The sequence below is a fragment of the Globicephala melas genome, chromosome 2 (assembly GCF_963455315.2).
Source record: "Globicephala melas chromosome 2, mGloMel1.2, whole genome shotgun sequence".
NCBI classification, from domain to species: domain Eukaryota; kingdom Metazoa; phylum Chordata; class Mammalia; order Artiodactyla; family Delphinidae; genus Globicephala; species Globicephala melas.
This window is the reverse complement of record NC_083315.2, coordinates 32,387,876-32,409,738: the sequence shown is the minus strand read 5'-3', so window position 1 is coordinate 32,409,738 and position 21,863 is coordinate 32,387,876. Positions and strand designations below refer to the sequence as shown.

Genomic DNA, 21,863 nt, shown 5'->3' with positions numbered 1-21,863 from the left:
CTTCATTGTGGATCGGGATGGAAAACACTTTGATCACTTTAAGCCTTTGTCCTGGTCATTCTGTTGCATCCGCTTCAGACCCTACTGGTGGGTAAACATTTGATGTCGGTTCTTAAAACAGGGTAGTGCAGAGCAGAGGACAGGAGACCCCCTATCCCTCATCAAAATCTGCGTAGAAGTCAGCAAGAAATGCTAGAACATAAAGGAACAGACAAACAGGGATGGTTTGGAAGACAGGAGATGTAATGGAAGCAGAGGTGGCTGTCAGAGCCCCACCTGTGTCTCTTCAGCTCTGGGCATTATGGTCTAGTAGGGCTGATTTCCATCTGCCAGTCTCTGCATCCCTCTGCCTGAGGGCTTTTGTAGATGGCAGAGCCTGGGACAAGCTGGAAGTACTGGAGAATTAGTGCCTTGCTTCAAGGAGCCCTTAACGAATGACTGAAGGCAACTGGGGTATACCCCAGCTCCCTTGCCCCTTCTGGCAATACTCTGACACAAGTATTTTACATTGGCTCTATGGCTCTGGGTTAGGATTAATATCCAGTTTTCTCCTTATCCCAGTCGGGTTTTTGCACGCTAACACACTGTTTACTGGTTACTTTTTCTCCCCTATCTCACTTCCTCCCTCCTATGACTGCATCCTGGAATCACCTCCTAAATAAACTATCTGCACTCACACCCTCAACGTAAAGTCTGTCTTTGAGGAAACCCAAACCAGCACATGGACTGAATGCTGATAGATGAAGACCTGGTGTTTACTTGTTCTAAGGCTCTGTCTATACGTAGACAGAAGGGTGCATACGATACGCAACGTCCAATGTGCTGGCACACAGCACATGTTTGGCCACGTGCAAAATTTAATTTCCTTAAGTTTTTTATTTAAGTTTTTGTTTTATGTTTTTTAATTAATTTATTTATTTTTAAAAATTTATTTTATTTTTGGCTGTGTTGGGTCTTCGTTGCTGTGCACAGTCTGTCTCTAGTTGCGGCGAGCAGGGGCTACTCTTCCTTGCAATGCATGGGCTTCTCATTGTGGTGGCTTCTCTTGTTGCGGAGCGTTTATGTATGTGATGGACTTTATCAGATGTTTGTGAAATAGGAGTTCATGTTATACCAAAGCAAACAAGTACAGTAAGCCCCCTACATACGAACCTTCAAGTTGTGAACTTTCAAAGATGGGAACTTGCTTTTGCATGTCCAATCACAAAAGTTAGTTCATGTGTCTGGTGTACATTATCACGTGCATGCATCCTCTACAAGTGGTTGTGGTTTTGTGTACTTTACTGTCCAGTACTGTGTAGAGCACAGTAGTACAGTATCTTTATTTCAAGCCTAGGATGTCCGGAAACAAGAGTAAAACAGCTGGTACTACCGTACTTTTCAAGGTACTGTACTGTAAGATTAAAAATGTTTTCTTTACTTTTTGTGTGTTTGTTTTTTAGGTATCATTTGTGTGAAAAGTATTATAAACCTATTACAGTACAGTATGATATAGCTAATTGTGTTAGTTGGGTACCTAGGGTGAGTTTGCTGGACTTACGAACAAAGTGGACTTATGATTGCGCTCTCGGAACGGAACCCGTTCGTATGTAGGGGACTTACTGTATAAAGATGAGGATGAGACCTACCTGTTCTTTTGGCAACTCTGCCCCAGGAAGTTTTCACTGGCTACTTTTCTCCTGTAATCCTGGTGTCTTGTCACCTGCCATCATACCTGTATCTCTCCCTGCTTCTTTCTCTGTCCTCCACACCTTTGCCCCTTACTCTTAGGACAGGTTGTAGCATCACTTCCCCTCTCCCATGCCCTTCCCTGCAGGAGGATGACGTGCTCTACCCTGTAGAGTGGCTGTGTCACGTGCTTTGGCCAACGACATGTGACACAGGTAATGCGGGTTACATCGGGCAAAAGATTTCAGAGTCAGATCATGGTTCATCAGCTCCTTCTCCTCACACTGATGACTGGCAAGGTTCCAGAAAGAAACTGCTCTGGAAGCCTGGGTCTGGGGTACAGGCAACAGGGAGCTTGTATGCTCAGTGCACTTACCAATTCGAGGAAAATATCCATATTCTCTGGATTTTTCTTATGTGACCAGGCCATCTATGACTAAACATAATTTTTTCCCCTTCATTTCTAATTCCTTTATCTTCTTATTTTAGCAATGGTTTAGAATCCCCTGTGAAGTGTTGAGTAAACTGAGGGTAGCAAGAAACTCTGATACATTATCAGCCTCAGGGGAGGCCTCCATAAGTGTAATGACTGCAGCAGGCTTTTTGTAGATACCTTTTATCAGATTAAGGAAATCCTCTTCTATTCCTAGCTTTCTAAATGTTTCTAACATAAGCAGATACTGAATTTCACCAAATACTTTTTCTGTGCGTATTTGAAATGATCATATGACCTCTCTCCTATTTCTCCATTAAAGTGGTGAATTATAATAATTAATTTTTGAATGTTAAAGCAACCATACATTGCTAAAATAAAAAAAAATTCATATATCACTGGATTTGAACTGCTATATTTTATTTAGGATTTTTGCATCTATATTCATAAAGAGTTTGGCTTATATTTGATTTTTCTTGTAATGTCCTTCTCAGGTTTTCTATCACAGTTTTACTGGCCTCATGAAACGAGTTGGCATTCTTTGGACCCAGGCTTGGAATTTTCTTTCTGTAAGTCTTCCATTTCTTTTGGTTCAGTTTGGGTGAATTGTGTTTTTCTAAGAATTTTTTCTTTTTAAAATTTTAAATTATGACCACAAGATTCTGCAAATAACTTTTACAACTTTTTAATGTTTGTTAGGTCTTTTGTGATATCCTCTCTTTTATTCCTGATATTGACCTGTGCCTTCTCTCTTTTTTTCCTTGATTAGCTTTCCTTTGGGAGTAACGGGTGTATTCGTTATGTCTTGCTGCATAACAAATTACCCTAAGTCTCAGTAGCTTCAAACTAGAAGCATTTATTATCTCACAAAACTTGTGTGAGGGAGTGGCTCCTGGGGATGACTTACCTGGCTGTCTGGCTCAGAGTCTCCCTCGAGGTTGCAGTCAAGGTGCCGTCTGAGATTGCACTCATCTGGGAATGGACCTGAAGGGTCTCCTTCCCCGTTAGCTAAGTCACATGCTTGGCGTGTCATTGCTGGTTGTTGGCAGGCGGTTCGGATTCCTCAAGGCCTCTGTTCTTCACCATGTGAATCTCTCTCTAGGGCTGCTGGAGTGTCTTCACAACATAGTAGGTGGCCTCCCCCAGAGATAGGGATCCAAGTGACAGCAAAGTCTTGAAATCACACATCATCAGTTCCACTTACTCCTCTCATTGGAAGAGAGTTAAGAGGTACAGCCCACCCACAAGGAGAGCAGGATTAGGGTCCACTTTTGAGAAGATTGTCAGAGAATTTGTGGACACATTTAAAAGCCCCTATAGAAAGATATCGATTTTATTAACGTTTTCAAAGAACCATTATTTTGCTTTGCTGATTCTCTTACAGATTTCGTCCTCTATTTCATGAATTCCTATTATTTGCTGTTTCCTCCTCTCCACATTTCACCAGTGTAACCAAGTTCCTGCAGTAAATTCATTCCGTCGGACGCTGATACAGGTCTGATACCCCTTTGAATGTTTGGAAAAAACAAAACAAATCAATTATACGCCCCTCATCTCTCACTTACACACACACACACACACACACACACACACACACACACATTTTGTTGATTTGTTGGCAGATTCAGGAGGGTTATGAACCATGGTTCTTACATTGGTAGAATGTGAGTTTTAAGATGCATGTTTTTCCAAAGGGATAACTTACAGTGTTGAGTCAGCCACACTCACTCACTCATATTGCCTCCCGTTAACACCAAAAGCTCAGACTTCTGCTGCAGCTGGCCTACCCCAGGGAGCCAGCCTGTGGTCCTGGAACCAGAGTCCTCTCATTCCATATGGGACCCAGAGGCATGACCTTGGCAAATGAGGCTGCCATGTCAAACGTTTGGGCTGGACACCTCAGATATTGCTAGATATTGAGCATTTTGCCCCGAATGCTACTAGCAAAATATTCCTATAAAATGAACATTTTTCAAGGTCAGTCTGTGTCTTTAGGGGCTCAGTGCTTGGACTTCAGCCATGAGGCTCCCCTGACCAATTTGAAAGTGTAGCTTTTTGCTCTGTGTTGGAATAAATGTTCACCTTACTATAAAACATCGGTTCTCTTTCGGGTCTAAGTAATTTCCCTTCCCTTCTGCTTGCCTATCTTTGAGGTGTTAAGAGCACGCGTGGCCAGAAGAGTGGTTTTCTGCCCAGTCTGGAAGCTTGGCCAGAGGAACTGGTGTTCTTGTGTACTGAGGTCATCTTTCAAAAGTACCAGACGGTTTTTCGTCCTTCTCACCCAAACGTGACGTTTCCTGGCAGCCATTCCACCACCAAAGTGCCAGGAAAGGGGACGACAGATGCCTCCTAAAAGTACAGGATAGGGGATGTCTCTATCAGGGAAGAAGGAAGGGGAAAGCCCACCCCTTCTGGCCTCAAAAAAACTGCGGGAGGAAGGAGGCTGTCAGAAGCAGGTGAGTAAGTAGGGAAAGAGGTGTGTTCTGACCCTCTCCCAGCTGAAGTGAGGAACCTCCCAGCTAAGCCTCCAGAGGCTTCCTCAGCTCCTGGGGCTGGGGCGGGAGGGCGAGGACATTGTCCCCTTTTTCCTGGTCCCCCTAGAAGATCACAGGGATTGATGGCGTTGGCTGGGAGGTTGACTCGGGGAGACGGGTGTTGCTGCCTTGTGGTGAGGGACACTGTAGCTGCGGGCCAGATGGCAGATCATCCCGACCAAGAACTGGCCATGCAGCACAGCTAGACCTCAGGGGACACGCGGTCCTAGAGAGGATTGACTTGGACTCCAGATAGCAGGACTGCCGAGCCCAGACAGAACCAAGGAGGGCAGACTTCAGCCTCTGGTGCCAGCAGGGCTCCTGTCGATCAGGTGGACAGCGGCATCCTCATACAGACTACAGGAGCCGGAAGGGACCGTGGGCCTGTGGCCCGTGTGGATCCGAGGTCTTTCTCGTCACCTTTAGGTCACACAGACCAGCTCTCTTGTATCAACACCTCCAGATGCCCTCTTGGAGATAAGCGAGGTGAAAAGGGATTAAAAAGTACAAAACGTTTATCCAAAAGAAGCTGAGTTCTCTAAAGAGACTGTTTTACATTATTAGGTCAGATTGAATTTCCTTACATCCATCGTGGAAAATGAAGAAGTTATGTTTTCTTTGCAAATCGGAGTGCCGCTGGTAAATTTGCAAACCTGATACGAATTGATGCACAAAGATGATAATTTTAGCTGCTAGAAGCAAGGCTACAGAGTGGGACTGGTCTGAGCTGAGCTGTTCTCGTGTCCTTCCGCATGGGAATCGGTGTCAGAATGAGGGGGACTAGACTGCATCTGTGGATAGCGGCTTTTCTTTGGTGGGAAAAATAATTAGCCTGGAGGTAGCTTTCATCCAGTTCTGCCCCAGGCCGATTATTATGAAGGGAATGAGTCATCTCATCAAGAACACACCAAGGACTTCTCTGGCGGTCCAGTGGTTAAGACTCTGCCTTCCAGTGCAGGGGGTGTGGGTTCAATCACTGGTCGGGGAGCTAAGATCCCACATGTCTCACAGCCAAAAATACCAAGGCATAGACCAGAAGCAATATTGTAACAAATCCAATAAAGACTTAAAAAATGGTCCACATCAAAAAAAAAAATCTTAAAAAAGAAAAGAACACCCCAGTTCCTTTCTCAGGACCTTCCTCCCTCCACAGGGCTTGGAATTTGGAAGGAGATGGTTCAAGTTCAAGCTCCGGCTCTGACTGGGTGGGCAAGTCGATAGACTTTCCTGAGATTCTGTCTATCACATGGGGATTGAGACATGTGTACCCCTAATCCTCGTGGCTTCAGAAAGAGCTGATGGAGGGTAACAGAAAGTACTTTTTATAAACCGAAAAGTCCTAATCCTGTGCCCATTCCAAGCTTCCAGATGCCTTCCTTTTCCTGCAGTTTCCTTTTTGCATCCTGCGTGTTCCAGGCTTTTCCTCCGGGCTCTGTTCTGGCCTTCGGCTGAGCAGGGGTTTGTTCCTTTGTATCAGGTCCTGTGCTGGGTCCTGGAGATCTTGAGGCCAATAGATCCAACATCTCCCCTCGAGGAACTTCTTGTCCACTCTCAGGCACTGTCCTGCCTTCTCCTGGCAGGCGATTTTCCCTTCGGATGTCACTGGTTATGAATTCTCCTTGGTAGAATGGGCTTGAAGGTAGGATTCTGTAACTAGAGTAGGCCCTTCAGGAAATGGGTCCAACGTCTGAGATATATGACTCGTCAATTTTTCAGTAAGTATAATGCCCTAAACCAGGCTCATTTGGAGTGGAATCTGGAGGGCAGTGCCCTGGACCTTAGGATGCGAATAGAGGGCTTGGGTGGCTCACCTGGGTCAGCAGGTGCTGAGTTGGATGGCGAGGGCAGCTTACCCTCTTCTGTCCCAGGGGTCAGACTTTTTATCACCCACAGGCTTGCCTGTCGCTACCTAGCTTCGAGCCCTTCCACCCAGACTTGTTTTCCTGTTGGCATCCTCAACAGATATGGAGAGACGTATTTGGTTGGAAACCCAGAAAAATTCTTTCATTCACTCTCCTAGCACACCCTTTCCTGAAGACCTAGATTTCACAGGGGGCACAAAACTAGGACCAAGTCAGAGAAGGAGACAGCCTGGAAATAAGGTATAGACTCAGGGAGCTGTTGATGCTTCCTCCTGAGCCCACAAGGCAGTCTGGAGGCAGAATTCTCTCTTCTTTGGGGGAGTCCATCTTTTTTCTCTTGAGGCCTTCAACTGATCAGATGAGGCCCCCCCCCACCACATTATGGAGGCTAATGTGTTCTACTCAAAGTCCACTGATTTAAATGTTAATCTTATCTTAAAAAATGCATTCACAGCAGTGTCTGAATCAGTGTTTGGGCAAATATCTGGAAATGGTGACCTAGCCAAGTTGACACACAGAATTAACCGTCACGTAAGTTCAAAGAGGCATGGCGTGGGCCAGCGCGGTAAGCCTGGGGCTCTAACACATAAGGAAGGTGTTAATAATGGACATCAATGGGAAGCCACCCTCCCCCCATCACTGCATCATGAAGATTCAAGGAAAGGAAAGTACCTTTTGGAGCATAACCTCAAAGCCTGGCTTCACAGAACATTCTGGAAAAGATCTAGAAAACTGAAGCCTAAGATGAGCTTCCTGTTCCCACACTTGGATGAAAATTACTGGTTCATTCTTGTTGCAGTTGGTTGTAGGGTGGATGTTAGCCCACACAGTACTTCTTTTTTTTTTTTTAATTTCCGCTATGTTTTGACATTTCAATCTATTATCTTTTTTTTTTTTTTTTTTTTTTTTTTTTTTTTTTTTTTTTTTTTTTTGCTGCACCACACAGCATGTGGGATCTTAGTTTTCCGACCAGGGATAGAACCCGTACCGCTTGCAGTGGAAGCATGGAGTCTTAACCACTGGACCACCAGGGAAGTCCCAGTACTTCTTTTTGAATTAGAAGAAAGACTCCCTTTCATGGACAAATCAGAAAATAGCCCCTCCTGGGCAGTTGGATTAGAAAAGGGTAACCCTTCTGGGCAGACAAAGGAGGAACAGGTGCCTATGTTCTCCTGTGGGTGTGGCCTCAGCCATGGAGCAAAGCCTGGCACATGAAGTGCACGCTGGTTTCCCAGAGTGACCTGCTTCCTCAGTTGGGTAACTTTTGTGCACAATGCAACCTGCCTTGGTGGTTGGTAGAGAGACGCGCTGATAGTGAAAGGACACCTAGAGGTCGTCTAGTCCACCCACTCCTGTCTTGGAGATGGAAACACTAAGTCCCAGAGAAGGACAGAAGGTGACTTCATTCATGCAATACCTCTTTAGCAGGGCAACAGTGAGAGGACACAGCAGCTCCCAGAAGGAGAGCCCTCCGTCTTGCCAGCCTGGTCCACCCTATACCAGGCATGAAGCCAGCAGGAAGGAGAGACGATGACACCCCTCCAAGGACTCCTGGCCTGATATGGATCCCAACTGTTGACAAAATGCAGGCTGGCATCAAGGATTTGGGGGGACAGCATCTTTCCTGACCGTTCTTTTCCTCCTCGTATGTGTGTGGTAGTGGACGCATCTCATCTGCGTTGTAAAACTCAACTGCGTTGCCTTGTTTTACAAACCTTCTGAGCACCTACCGTGTCCCTGAGAGTCCAAGGCGAATAAGGCAGAGTCTCTGCCACCAGGAGGTCACCGGATATTCATGGCAGGCGCATGAATAGACAAGAATGGCACAGACTTCCAAGGCGACCCATGGAGCATTGTGGAAGCAATGAGCATGTGCCTTTAGCTGACCCATCCCTGGAGCCAGAGGGGTCCGAGTAACTCGTGCATCAGTCTTTTGAGAAAGAGTTCATCAGAGCAGATGAACGTGTACTCTAGGAAGAGGAGCATAGATTTTTCTCAATTGCTTCCTCTCCCTCTCCCCTTCTCTGTCCCTCTCCCCGCCCTTCCCCTCCCTTCTCCTCCTACCCTCTCCTCTCCTCTCTTCTCTTCTTTTCCTTCCTCCCTCCCTCTTTTTCTCCTTTCTTCTCTAAGACACAGATGAAAGAATACTCACCTCTCAAAATCAAGTTTGCCAAAGCAGTGGTCTAATTGGGCCCTGGGAGATTGGTCAAAGGGTGTTGTTTTTCTGGTAGATCCTCACGAATGGAATTCTTATTAGTCTTCCAGTCTCCTTCATTAACATGCATTTTCTCTCCCTCTCTGCATCTTGCTCCCAACTCCAGGGCTGCTGAGCCCAGCATTTGTCTCTGGGACTCAAATGCCGATAGGCTGTACAGTGAGAATCTTCAAGAGTGTGTGAAGCCAGGCACGCATGTGGTTAGTCAGAAGAAATCGTTGCTGGAAATGCTGGTCCTCAGAATGACATCTGCTGGGTGGCCTCTCAGAGGGTGGGAGCTGCTTCCCTCCCAAGTCAGGCTCTGCCTAAGCGAGGCTTAGTGATGGAAGCTACTGTTTATTACCCACCAACTCTGCGCCAGACCCTGTGTTCCGTGCCTTACCCAAACCGCCTCCTCAGCACGTGTGGCAGGAAGTGAGCATCCTGGTCCCTACTGACAGATGAGAAGAATGAGGCTGAACAAGGTCCAAGAACATTCCAAGGTCACACGGAGGGTAAATGGCAGAGCCTAGACCTGAATATGGATCTAGGTGACACACTGCCTGTTACAGGTGCAGGCGAAGAATAAAGACAGAGACAGGTACATTCTGCCCCCACCCACCCCACCCTTGGGTGCCCGAGGTGGCACAGAGCAAGACAGTCATGGTTCTGGAACTTTTTCTCCCAAGGGCTCCAGGGGCTCAAGAGAGAACAGGGCACTGCCTGTCCCCAGCCACCACAGCAAGGGTCCCAGGGAAAAACCATGTCTGTGGCAGGGAATAGTCAAGTGGACAGATGACTTTGCCTCCAAGCTGGACCGTTGTTTAGGGACAGGATTGTCCTCCTAGGGAACACCGGCCATCCCAGGTCCTGTGGACTGAATTGCGTCTCCTCCAAAGATGCTGAAGTCCTAACCCCAGCACCTGTCAATGTGACTTTTATTTGGAAACAAGGTCTTTGTAGATGATCCAGTAAAGACGAGGTCATCAGGGTGGACCCTAATCCAGTATGGCTTGTGTTCTTATGAAAAGAAGGAAGTTGGACACAGAGACAAACACACACAGGGAGAACTCTGTGTGAACACAAGAGTGGAGATTGGGATGATGATTCTACAAGCTAAGGAGCCCCAACGATTGTCAACAAACCAGAAAAAGCTAGAGGAGAGGCATGGAACAGATTCTCCATGACAACCCTCAAAAGGAACCAACACCGCCAAGACCTTGATTTTGGGCTTTTAGCCTCCAGAACTGGGATACAATACATTTCTGTTGTTTAAGCCACCCAGTCTGTGGTACTTTGTTATGACAGCCCTAGGACACTGATACACCAGAGCTCCTGGGGTGTGTGTCCTGCATTCAGCCCTGTAGTCAGACCTGGACTGAGAAACTCCAGGGAGCCCTGGTGCCATCGCCTGACTTGAAAGGACCCAGCATTGCTGTCTGGTGCCAAGAGAGGCCAGAAGGTGCACAGCCATCATCAGGACTGGATCCCTGCTGTGTTAAGTAAGCACTGTAGCTCATCTTCCAAGTGGTGGGGTCCCTGGTTACAAAGAACCAGATGGAAATCCAATTGCACTCTCAAGGCTGCTACAGGGGAAGATGGTGTTTGTGTCCTGTGCTATTCCAGGGATAATTAGCATCAGAAGATTAGATTCATAATGCCCCATTCATTTTCTCCGCTCATCACTGGTGTCTGGTGGAGAATTGGAATTCTTAATCCCGCACGCTCTAAGTGAATGCATATTGAACAGTTTTGACAGCTTGGAAATTTCGTTGCAGGTACTTGATGACTTCCCATGTCAGGATCAATTTGCAGCCTTGTTTTTTCAGCTGATTAGGTCCCATCCAATTTTCTTGAGCCAGGGTTTCAGAGAATCCGGCGTCTTCCATCTCTACCATGAAGGGATGCAGGGTGGTGATGGTCCCAGGGAGGCTGGGTTTGAGATCGGATATCCAGAATCACTGAATCCACCAGGACTCCTCTTATGTTTGCTCAAGGAAAAAACAGTGAACTCTCTCCTAAAGAAAATTACACAATGCAGCTTTGGCCCAGAGATTCTGGGAGAAGTCAGCAAGAACATACACAGAGCTTCTAGCTTGGACTACACAGAGGACAGAGGACGTAGAATAAAGGATGAGAGTGTGGGTGTGGCTCCTGTGCACACCCCAGCTCTACCATTTCCCTCTCTATAGGACCTTGGGCCAATTACTTGCACTTCCTAAGTTTCCTCATCAATAACGTGGGGATCGTTGTAATAGAAACCTTATACGGTTGTTGTGAAGATTAAATGAAATATTACATGTAAAAGTTCTCTGCTTGGTGCCTACAGCATAGTAAGTGTTCAATGAATGTTAACTTTGAAGCAAAGTTCCTCACGGAAAAAAGACAATTCCTCTTCCTTCACCTTCCTCTCCCCCCTCCTGCGTCTCCTCCTTTTTCCCTGTTCTCTATCCTCAGTCAAAGAAAGTCTACAGCACGGTTCAGCAGAAATGCAGGGAGAGCCACATGTGTCGTTTTGTTTTCTAGTAGCTATGTTAAAAAGGTACAAAGAGAAAAAAACAAACTGGAAGATACAGAGAACAGATTGTTGGCTGTCAGAGGTCAGGAGTCGGGGGGAGGTGTGAAATGGGTAAAGGGGGTCAGGAGGTGCAAACTTTCAGTTATAAAGTAAGTCCAGGGGATGCAATGCACAGCATGTGACTCTAGTTAATGATACTGTATTGCCTATTTGAAAGTTGTTTCAGAGAATAGACCTTAAAAGTTCTTATCACAAGAAGAAGATTATAACTATGTGTGGTGACGGATGTTAATTAGACTTATTGCGATGATCATTTCATAATACATGGAAATATTGAATCATTATGTAGCATACCTAAAACCAATATAATGCTATATGTTAATTATACCTCAATAAAAAAACAGAATTTGGAAAAAAAGGTACAAAGAAACAGGTGAAATTAATTTTAATGACATATTTTATATAAAGCAATATAGTATAGATCATGTAATCAGTGTAAACATTATTAACGGGATACTTTATATTGTATTTCTCCTACTGTGTCTTCACAAGCCAGTGTGTATGCTATGCTAACAGCACATCTCACTCCGGACTGGCCACGTTTCAAGTGTTCAATGAGCCACGTGGGGCTACTGGTTGGGATACTGGGCAGTACAGCTCTAGACGTGCTGGAGCTTGTGATTCCCCTAGAAATTTTCCACTTGTTCCCATTATCTCAATCTCCTGGCCTTCTTGTGCTGGGGTGACAAGGACACATCATGACTCTCAGGTGAGTCAGGAGCTTCCCTCGGAAGCAGTAGCCAAGGCAGGAAATTCTGTTCCCACTGCAGACACTGCCACCTGGTTTTAGGTGCTCAGTGAGACAACTTAGCCCTTGATAGTCTGGGGATCAAGAGATGAATAACAGGGCTTCCCTGGTGGCGCAGTGGTTGAGAATCCACCTGCCGATGCAGGGGACACGGGTTCGTGCCCTGGTCCGGGAGGATGCCACATGCCGCGGAGCGGCTGGGCCTGTGAGCCATGGCTGCTGAGCCTGCACATCCGGAGCCTGTGCTCCGCAACGGGAGAGGCCACAACAGTGAGAGGCCCGCGTACCTCAAAAAAAAAAAAAAAAAAAAAAGAGATGAACACACACCATCCTGACTCTTCATGAATTCATAGTATAGTGGGTGGTCTATGTGCAAAATAATTACTGTTCACTGTCATAAGAGCTGTGATAAAATTTCGTTAAAGTTGTTGATGAAACTTGAGAGAAGAGTGATACATGTAAGATAAAGTTAAAAAATGTAAATTCTATATATGATCATGGCTATTAAAATTCTCTTGGTTGCTAGAAATAGAAACCTTAAGCCAAAGGGTGCCTACTACTACTAAGTATGTTATATGAAGAATTTAGAGGAATTATGCAAATCAAGGAAATCCTAAATCCCAGTCAAGGATGCAGTCAGCTTTCGCAGACACACTGGAGCAGCGTTAAAGATTCAGGCAGATCTTTCTTATGTGTTCTGCTCAGCATGCATTTTTGATACTTCGCTTGCCCTGCAGTCCAGCTTTCTTTCTCTAGTTCACATGAAGGAATTCAGTCACTGGTAATGGCTCCAGAATGTGTCATCCAGACACAGAGAGCAGACAGGCTGATATTTTGATATCTTAATTCGAATTTGAAATTTGTGAGAAAGGACTTTGATTCAGCTTGAATCCAATAGAGCTTGAGTTAGGTAGCCAGGAGACAGGGCAATATCGTGTAAACACGGCTTCCTCTTCTCCATGTAGATGGAGGAGAACAAAGTCCTTTTCCAGAAAAATAAGAGAAGGTGAGCGAATCAAGCAATAGATGTTCACTACATTCTTCCCCTTGACTTCCCAGCATACAGGCTTACACGCATGTGCAAACATATATGCACACATCCTTTTCCCTCATACATGCAAATAGGGCTCTACTTCGTGTGATTCACCAAATTCCTTTTCCCCTATGGGAGGTGAGCTGAAGTCCCATCTGGCAAGGAAATCTAACACAATGTTGACCCTCTCTTTTCCAGGCTCACAGTCTTTGGGGATTATCCCTTCTTCTACTCATTTTCTTTCTTTTTTTTTTTTTTTTAAGATTTTTTTGATGTGGACCATTTTTAAAGTCTTTATTGAATTTGTTACATTATTGCTTCTGTTTTATGTTTTGGGTTTTTTTGGCCGCGAGGCATGTGGGATCTTAGCTCCCTGACCAGGGATCGAACCCACACCCCCTGCATTGGAAGCAGTCTTAACCACTGGACCACCAGGGAAATCCCCTTCCACTCATTTTCTTTTGAAGGTGATTTAGAGGAACAAACGAGGCAACGGGAAATCCCAGGATGCCCAGACTCCTCTGGCCTCTCCCAGACATGACATCTCCTAAGTGCCGTAACTCTACCATTTTCTGATCAGGACACTAACTTTAGCTTTATGATGAACTGGCCAAGTTGACTGCTGCAGTTTGCAAGGTATATGATTATTTGATCCTCAGCTGCCTCAGATTTCTGGTGATGTCCATAAAAGGCCTTGTTTCACAGAGTCACATACTTTATGCTATTCTCTATCAATTTTTAGAATGGCTGTCTTGGACTGGAGTTTGTATCTCTCATCTTGTACCATAAAGTCTAAAGAAGTAACTGAAACATGCTAAAATCCTATGAAATTACTGTTGAATCAAGTCCCAAGAGCAAATAAGGAACAGTTTCACTAATTATGTCACTATTTCATGGAAAAGATTGCCACCTTCCCAGACAAGGATAGGAAGGTGAGCATGTTACTGACCAGAGTTCTTGGCCTCCTCAATAAATAGAAATTGATCAGAGGCCAGAAAAGAAATTCAGGCAAGGCTTTATTGGGACCCCTGCTGCAGCAGAGGGGAGCGAGAACAAACACCAGGTTCCCTTGCTCACTAGCTGAGGGAGGGGGCGCGAGCTTGCTCCTTATATGGGGTGAGGGTAGGGGTGTGTCCAGGGGTCGGGCTGGAGGGGTGGCTTAGGTGTTTTGCCCACCCTTTAGGTGGTGTCGTGTGCAGGGGACATGCGCCGTACCCTGCTTTTGTTCCCGCTCTTCAGAAATGGCACTTGGGTTTTTGGTCTTTTTGTATCTTGTTGTCCGTAATTCGCCCCAACCGTGCATGCATGCAGTTATTTTAAGTCCCTTATAGTTTCTTTGTATTTTGTTTCTCAAGGAGATGTGTGTCCAGGTGCAAGCACTGCAGCAAAGGGTCCCAGGTCCCAGGTCCCAGCCTGTCTCAAGCACATCCTCACTTCTCTCCTCACCACACTCCTTTTAAAATCCTGATAATTGAAAATCTCCACTGCTCACAGCAACTTCTGCATTAGTTAAGCTTCGTTTGGTCAACAATAGCAGAGATGGACCATGGCTAGCTTAACTTAAAGAGGACATTTGTTGCTATGGCCATGCCTTGAGATGGACAGGGACCAGGGCAGATTCAGTGGTCCTAGTTGGAGGGCTTCACGAGCCTTCACTCTGGAGGACTCTAACATAGCTCCGTTTAAAGGTGCTCAGGTGCTGCGTCTCTCGGTACAAGATTCAGACTCTTGGTAGGGATGATTAATGACTTAGCTTGAGTCAGATGCCTACCTGTGGCCAGTGAAGCAGAATCACCTAGTACAGACATAGCTGAGTGGTCTGTTCATGTCGATCGGGTCCAGCTCCTGGGGAATGGGCAGTTGTGGTGAGGTCTACATAGACTTAAGAGTTAGATGAGCTTCACATGATTGTTGTTATTTCTCTTCTAAATCTTTACAAGAAACTTTTTGGCTTTTTCCTTCAATTTTCTAACTATAATGTATTTGCGAACACTATAGATATAATCCATTCTATCATTAAATGGAATTCCAAGCTTTCTTCCACTTTCTTTTTTCCTTTTTTTTTTTTTTGCGGTACGCGGGCCTCTCACTGTTGTGGCCTCTCCCGTTGCGGAGCACAGGCTCCGGACGCGCAGGCCCAGCGGCCACGGCTCATGGGCCCAGCCGCTCTGCGGCATGTGGGATCCTCCCAGACCGGGGCACGAACCTGTGTCCCCTGCATCGGCAGGCAGACTCTCAACCACTGCGCCACCAGGGAAGCCCCCCCACTTCCTTTTAAGCTTCAACTTCTCCACTCATGTATTTAATTTATGTCTGTCCACAGGAAAATTTTGAGTAGTTTTTGCAAGAAAGGTATCTGAGTGATGGGATGTATGGTCATGTGTTTATCTATGATGTCATTCTTTGCCTTCTCTCATTAAAAAATTATTGTATTTAGATTTCTTTTCCCCAAAAATGTTCTGCAAAAAACTCTCATTATCTTCTGGAATTTAATATTGTGAAGGAAAAGTCTGAGCCAGCTGATTTTCCTTCTAGGAAACTAATTTCTCTGCCTGTGTACTACTTTGACTTTTTCCATTATCTTTGAAGGTATTTTTGTTGTTGTTGTTATGGTAGTGGAGGGGAGGGATTGGGTTTTTTTGTTTGTTTGTTTGTTTGTTTTTTGCAGTACGCAGGCCTCTCACTGTTGTGGCCTCTCTCGTTGCAGAGCACAGGCTCCGGATGCGCAGACTCAGCGGCCATGGCTCACGGACCCAGCCGTTCCGTGGCATGTGGGATCTTCCCGGACCGGGGCACGAACCCATGTCCCCTGCATCGGCAGGCGGACTCTCAACCACTGCACCACCAGGGAAGCCCTGTTTTTGTTTTTTGATTAAAGGAAAACTAGGAAAGTTGGAACAGGTACATTAAGTCCCCCACATATGAACGAGTTGCATTCCCAGAGCACATTCGTAAGTCCAATGTATTTTTAAGTCCAACAAAGTTAGCTTAGGTACCCAGTTAACACAACTGGCTATATAGTACTGTACTGTAATTGGTTTATAATACTTTTCACACAAATAATACATTAAAAAACAAATAAAAAGTAAAGAAAACATTGACTCTTTCAGTACAGTACCTTGAAAAGTACAGTAGTACAGTACAACAGCTGGCATCCAGGGGCTGGCATCGAGTGAACAGGAAAGAAGAGTTACTGACTGGAGGAGGGAGAGGAGGTGGGAGATGGTAGAGCTGAAGGATCGTCAGCAACAGGAGACGGAGGGCGAGCTGTGATGTCACTCACGCCTGACGTGGATGGCACAGGTTCTGGTTCCTTGCTGGAACTAGATGCACATTTGCATCTTTGAAAGTTTGCAACTTGAAGGTTCATATGTAGGGGACTTACTGTATTAGGTTTTCCTTCCAGAAACCTACAGTAAGAATTTATATGAGTACTAAAAAGACACCATCAAAACTAAAACCCCGGACAATAAAACAGATTTCCAAAATACTGAGCTCCAAGAAGTCTAGTCTGACAACTTCTACTTTCCCGATGGGCAGTGTGTACATGAATATCAGGGGAAGAGAAGGTGGGTGGAAGATGAGTGGTGGGGTGGCTAGGAGGTGTCAGGAGAGTTTACTGAGAAAAAATGTAAATGAAAGCTGACTTGAGAAATAAGAAAGTATTTCCAAGCAATGTGGAAGGCCTTGTTGAGCTCAGAGGTCACACATCTGTAATGACCCTAATCTGCATGGTTATTCAATTTTCTCCAACAGTACTCAGAAGCCAAGGTATTGGACTGGAAGAAGCAGGCAGTTGGGTGGATACAGGCTAGTATTTTTCTCAGTAGGTATGAGAAAAGGGCAAGCAGGTCCTCTCACAATAGTGAGAGGCCCACGTACCGCAAAAAAAAAAAAAAAAGAATAAAGAAGGTTATTAAGAATATTATTGGGACAAGTAAATAATTGGAATATGAGTGGTTAGACTAGATAAAATTATAGCCTCAATGTAAAATTTCTTGAATTTAATATCAGGACTGTGGTTACATAAAAGAATATCGTTATTCTTAGGAAACACACACAAATATCTTAAGGGGGGAAGGGGCATGGTGTCTGCAACTTGGGAGAATACATCTGTAACAAATATTGGAAAAAATCAGTATTCCTAAAAATCAATTCCTAAAAATCAATGCAAATAACCCAATAGAAAAGTGATCATATAATATATACAGTAAATAACAGAAAATATACAATGAAAAGATACTCAACTCTCTCATACAGAAATACAAGTTAAAACAATAAGACACCATTTTTCACCCATAGAGTGGCAAAATCAAGAGAGTTTGGAAATAATATAAAGTGTTGACACTTAAACAGGAAACGGTAGAACTATAAAATGATACAGCTGCTTTTGAAGAACAATTCACCCACGACCCATATGTACCCAAAGGGGCAGGTACAGAAATGCTCACTGCAGTCGTGTTTAAAGTGAAAAACTTGAAACAACATAAATGTATATAGGAACGTGGGTGGAAACTCAAGTCATTTCATTGAGTGACAAGTTGTAGAATAAAATTATATGTGCTATTAAAATCAATAACAATTAATGTACTACTAGATGATATAATTTTATGGATCTATCTATATATCAAAATTATGTAAAATCAAGGAAAATGTTCTTACAGGATATGCATCAAACAGGAACTCAGGATGGAGAAGGTGAGGTCTGATCAGTGAGGACATCAGCTTATCTGCAATGTTTTTATTTATTTATTTATTTATTTATGGCTGCATTGGGTGTTCGTTGTTGCGCGTGGGCTTTCTCTAGTCGTGGCGAGCAGGGGTCTACTCTTTGTTGGGGTGCCGGCTTCTCATTGCGGTGGCTTCTCTTGCTGCAGAGCATGCGCTCTAGGCACGCGGGCTTCAGTAGTTGTTGCATGCAGCCTCGGTAGTTGTGGCGCACGGGCTTAGTTGTTCCGTGGCATGTGGGATCTTCCTGGACCAGGGCTCGAACCCGTGTCCCCTGCATTGGCAGGCAGATTCTTAACCACTGCACCACCAGGGAAGCCCTATCTACAGTGTTTTAATTTTTGAAAAGGGAAATGTATTCCTATACTGCTTGTGTAATTAAGGATTACAAGTGTAATTAAGAATTTCATATATAATTGCACATTAACTTTAAAATGTAGGCAGCAGCCTTTACCTCCCCAAGATCATTTATAAATCAATTTTCGTTTCTGTTTCGTCTGTTAATAAGTCAGATACCACTTACTGGAGGATGGTCCCCTCTGTCATTCTAGCTTCTATTTTTACTCTTCCCTGGCACCTCTGGACCTTCTATTTAAATCTGTAATATTGTGATTTGGAAATTAAATTCAAGTGAGGACAAAACAAAGGTGCTTCTAAATTCAAGTAGCTTGGGTGTTTACCTTTCCCCTGTTCAATTGTGTGTGCACAAGAACCTCCTCTGTCTTAACCCTGTGAGGAAACCGGTGAGAAACCACATGAGGGTATCACTGCGGGGAGTCCACACAATGACACAGTTTGGCAGCTCTGTTCTTTGAGGGACATTGTGAAATAATGATATTTCTCTTCCCAAGCCTGATGACTAGAAAATGTGAGTTTCACGTGGGACCTGCATCTCCCGAAGAATGGATGTGATGCCCTGTATAATTCTTTTTTTTTAAACATCTTTATTGGAGTATAATTGCTTTACAATGTTGTGTTAGTTTCTGCTGTATAACAAGGTGAATCAGCTGTATGTATACATATATCCACATATTCCCTCCCTCTTGCGTCTGCCTCCCACCATCCCTATCCCACCCCTCTAGGTGGTTGCAAAGCAATGAGCTGATCTTCTTGTGCTATGCGGCTGCTTCCCACTAGCCATCCATTTTACATTTGGTAGTATATATGTCAATGTTACTCTCTCACTTCGTCCCAGCTTACCCTGCCCCCTCCCCGTGTCCTCAAGTCCATTCTCTACATCTGTGTCTTTATTCCTGTCCTGCCCCTAGCTTCATCAGAACCATTTTTTTTTTTTAGATTCCATACGTGTATACCCTGAGAAAACCATAATTCAAAAAGAGTCATGTACCACAATGTTCACTGCAGCACTATTTACAATAGCCAGGACATGGAAGCAACCTAAGTGTCCATCGACACATGAATGGATAAAGAAGATGTGGCACATATATACAATGGAATATTACTCCATCATAAAAAGAAACAAAACTGAGTTATTTGTAGTGAGGTGGATGGACCTAGAGTCTTAACTTCACTTCATACAAAGTGAATTAAGTCAGAAGGAGAAAAACAAATACCATATACTAACACATACGTATGGAACCTGTATAATTCTTGATGGACTTAAAATATCCCTGAAAATTCTAAAATAGCATCATGGAATATGAGAATTCAGAGAGAACTTGCTGATTCTCAAGTTAAATCATCTTGACTGTCTTACTGTTGTTGCTTGTTCATATGTTTGTTTTTAATGGAGAAACCGAGGTCCAGAAGAAGGAGGTGACGTCTCAAAGTCACAGAATATTTGAGCACAGTGGAGGGCAGATCCCAGCCCTAATCATCTCCTACAACATGACCATGGCATTTGTGTGGCATGACGTACGTCATGCACCCATTTTGTAAATTAGACGATGGAGTGAATGGAGGAAAGGAAGTTTCCTGCTTTCTGTTATTATATCTGCCCCACAGGCTATAACAGTATGACATAGTCTAGTTACAGCAGGCATTTCTCCCATTGACGTTGCCCGCTTAGGAGAGTGGGGCCGGAAGAGGGTCTAGATTGCCAGTATTTGTGACCTGTATCAGGAGGGGCTGATGGCAGGAGACCCTAATGAAAACTGCCAAGATAAGGCATTATCTTCACTGTCAAGCATAGAATTACAAGTAGTGTTTTTCTGGTTATCAATTACTTATACAGTTTTCCCCAGTCATTCAGAAACTTGGTCCTCTACCTCACCAAGGGACAGGGGAGACTCAGAGCGAGGAACGAATGCTTTTCTGTTCTCACGTGCTTGAGTTTTGCTGCTGTACTCCTCATTCTGAAGGACAAAGTGTGCTAATGACCAAACTTTAAGAGCTGATTCAAGTCTGATGTGTTCCATCTCACCATTAAAAAAAAAAAAAAAAAAAAGTGAAGCCCTACAGCCAGGTCCAAAAAGGGAGCTGTACACTACCATATGATCCTGCAACCCCACTCCTGGGCATATACCTGGAGAAAAGCATGGTCCAAAAGGATACATGCACCCCAGTGTTCATAGCAGCACTGTTTACAATAGCCAAGACATGGAAACAACCTAAATGTCCATCAACAGAAGAATGGATGTGGTATATATATATATATATATATATATATATATATATATATATATACACACACATAATGGAATATTACTCAGCCATTAAAAAAGAATGAAATAATGCCATCTTCAGCAACATGGGGTGGACCTAGAGATTGTCATACTGAGTGAAGTAAGTCAGACAGAGAAAGAGAAATATCATATGATGTCGCTTATATGCAGAAGCTAAGAAATCATACAAATGGATTTATTTACAAACAGAAACAGACTCACAGACTTAGAGAACAAACTTATGGTTACCAGCGGGGAACGGGGGGAGGAGGGATAGTTAGGGAGTTTGAGACTGACATATACACACTGTTATGTTTAAAATGGATAACCAACAAGGACCTACTGCATAGCACAGGGAGCTCTGCTCAATATTCTGTAACAATCTAATTGGGAAAAGAATTTGAAAAAGAATAGATACATGTATATGTATAATTGAATCACTTTGTTGTACATCTGAAACTAACACAACATTGTTAATCAACTGTACTCTAATACAAAATAAAAAGTTAAAAAATAAAATAAAACAGTGTGTCAGAAGTTAAGATTAAAACAAAACAAAACAAAAAGGTAACTGTACAGGTATAGGTGTGGGCAATGCAACTGAAAGTTAGCCACTGTCCAGCTGTCTGTACATTTAACGAGTAAACACGTGATTGGATTCTGAAGACACCCACATGGTGTGAAAGTGCTGTGGAGTGTGTGTGGTCTGGAAACAGAAAGACCAATGTTCTGACATTTACTGACATATCTGACATTTACTCACTGCTCACCTTTGGTTTTCTAATCTATAGAAGGGCAATAACACAAGGTCATTGCCAATCCTTGGTGAGCTGAAGAAAAGTGATTAGGAAGGGAAGAGGACCAAAACCCACCTTGCAGGTTCCTTTAGCAATCAGGTAGGGTGACTTATTTAAAGGACCTAGTGCTTAAGATTTTCATTACGTGGTTAGGACAAGTTATGGTGAAGAGTCCAGTAGAAGCACACAGGCTTGAAGTCAAGTTTCACTTAGGTATGTATCAGATATTTAGATTTTCATTTAGGTCATTTACTTAGTTGTATGACCTTCAGCAAATTCCTGCCCCTCTTTGAGTCTCCTCATGGGAAAATGGGGATTAAAGACCAATCTTATGGTACTGTTTAAGGTCCTACTGCAGCTGCATTGAAAGAGACACGGTTCACTAAGTCTGTGAGTCTGTTTCTGTTTTGTAAATAAGTTCATTTGTATCATTTCTTTTTAGATTCTGCATGTAAGCGATATCATATGATATTTCTCTTTCTCTGACACTTCACTCAGTATGACAATCTCTAGATCCATCCATGTTGCTGCAAATGGCATTATTTCATTCTTTTTAATGGGTGAGTAATATTCCATTGTATATATGTACTGGGGGGAGGGGTGGCGGGAAGGGATAGTCAGGGAGTATGGGATTGACATGTACACACTGCTATATTTAACAGGG

General features: G+C 44.0%; 1 protein-coding gene across 16 annotated transcripts in view; it reads left to right on the top strand.

Moving 5' to 3' along the window:
• Window positions 1-21,863, top strand: part of MTHFS (methenyltetrahydrofolate synthetase) — a 278,936-nt gene that overhangs the window by 250,468 nt on the left and 6,605 nt on the right. For 3 of the 16 annotated variants that reach the window (XR_009562830.1, XR_009562829.1, XR_011377218.1), the window contains exons 5-7: window positions 15,758-15,899; window positions 17,716-17,748; window positions 19,075-21,759. Coding sequence is in view for 2 of the 16 variants with exons in the window: in XM_060293744.1 (XP_060149727.1) it covers window positions 15,758-15,899; window positions 17,716-17,759 (186 nt within the window). In the remaining 14 variants the exon portion in view is untranslated. The other 13 variants (XR_011377220.1, XR_009562838.1, XR_009562841.1 and 10 more) reach the window with 12 other exon arrangements.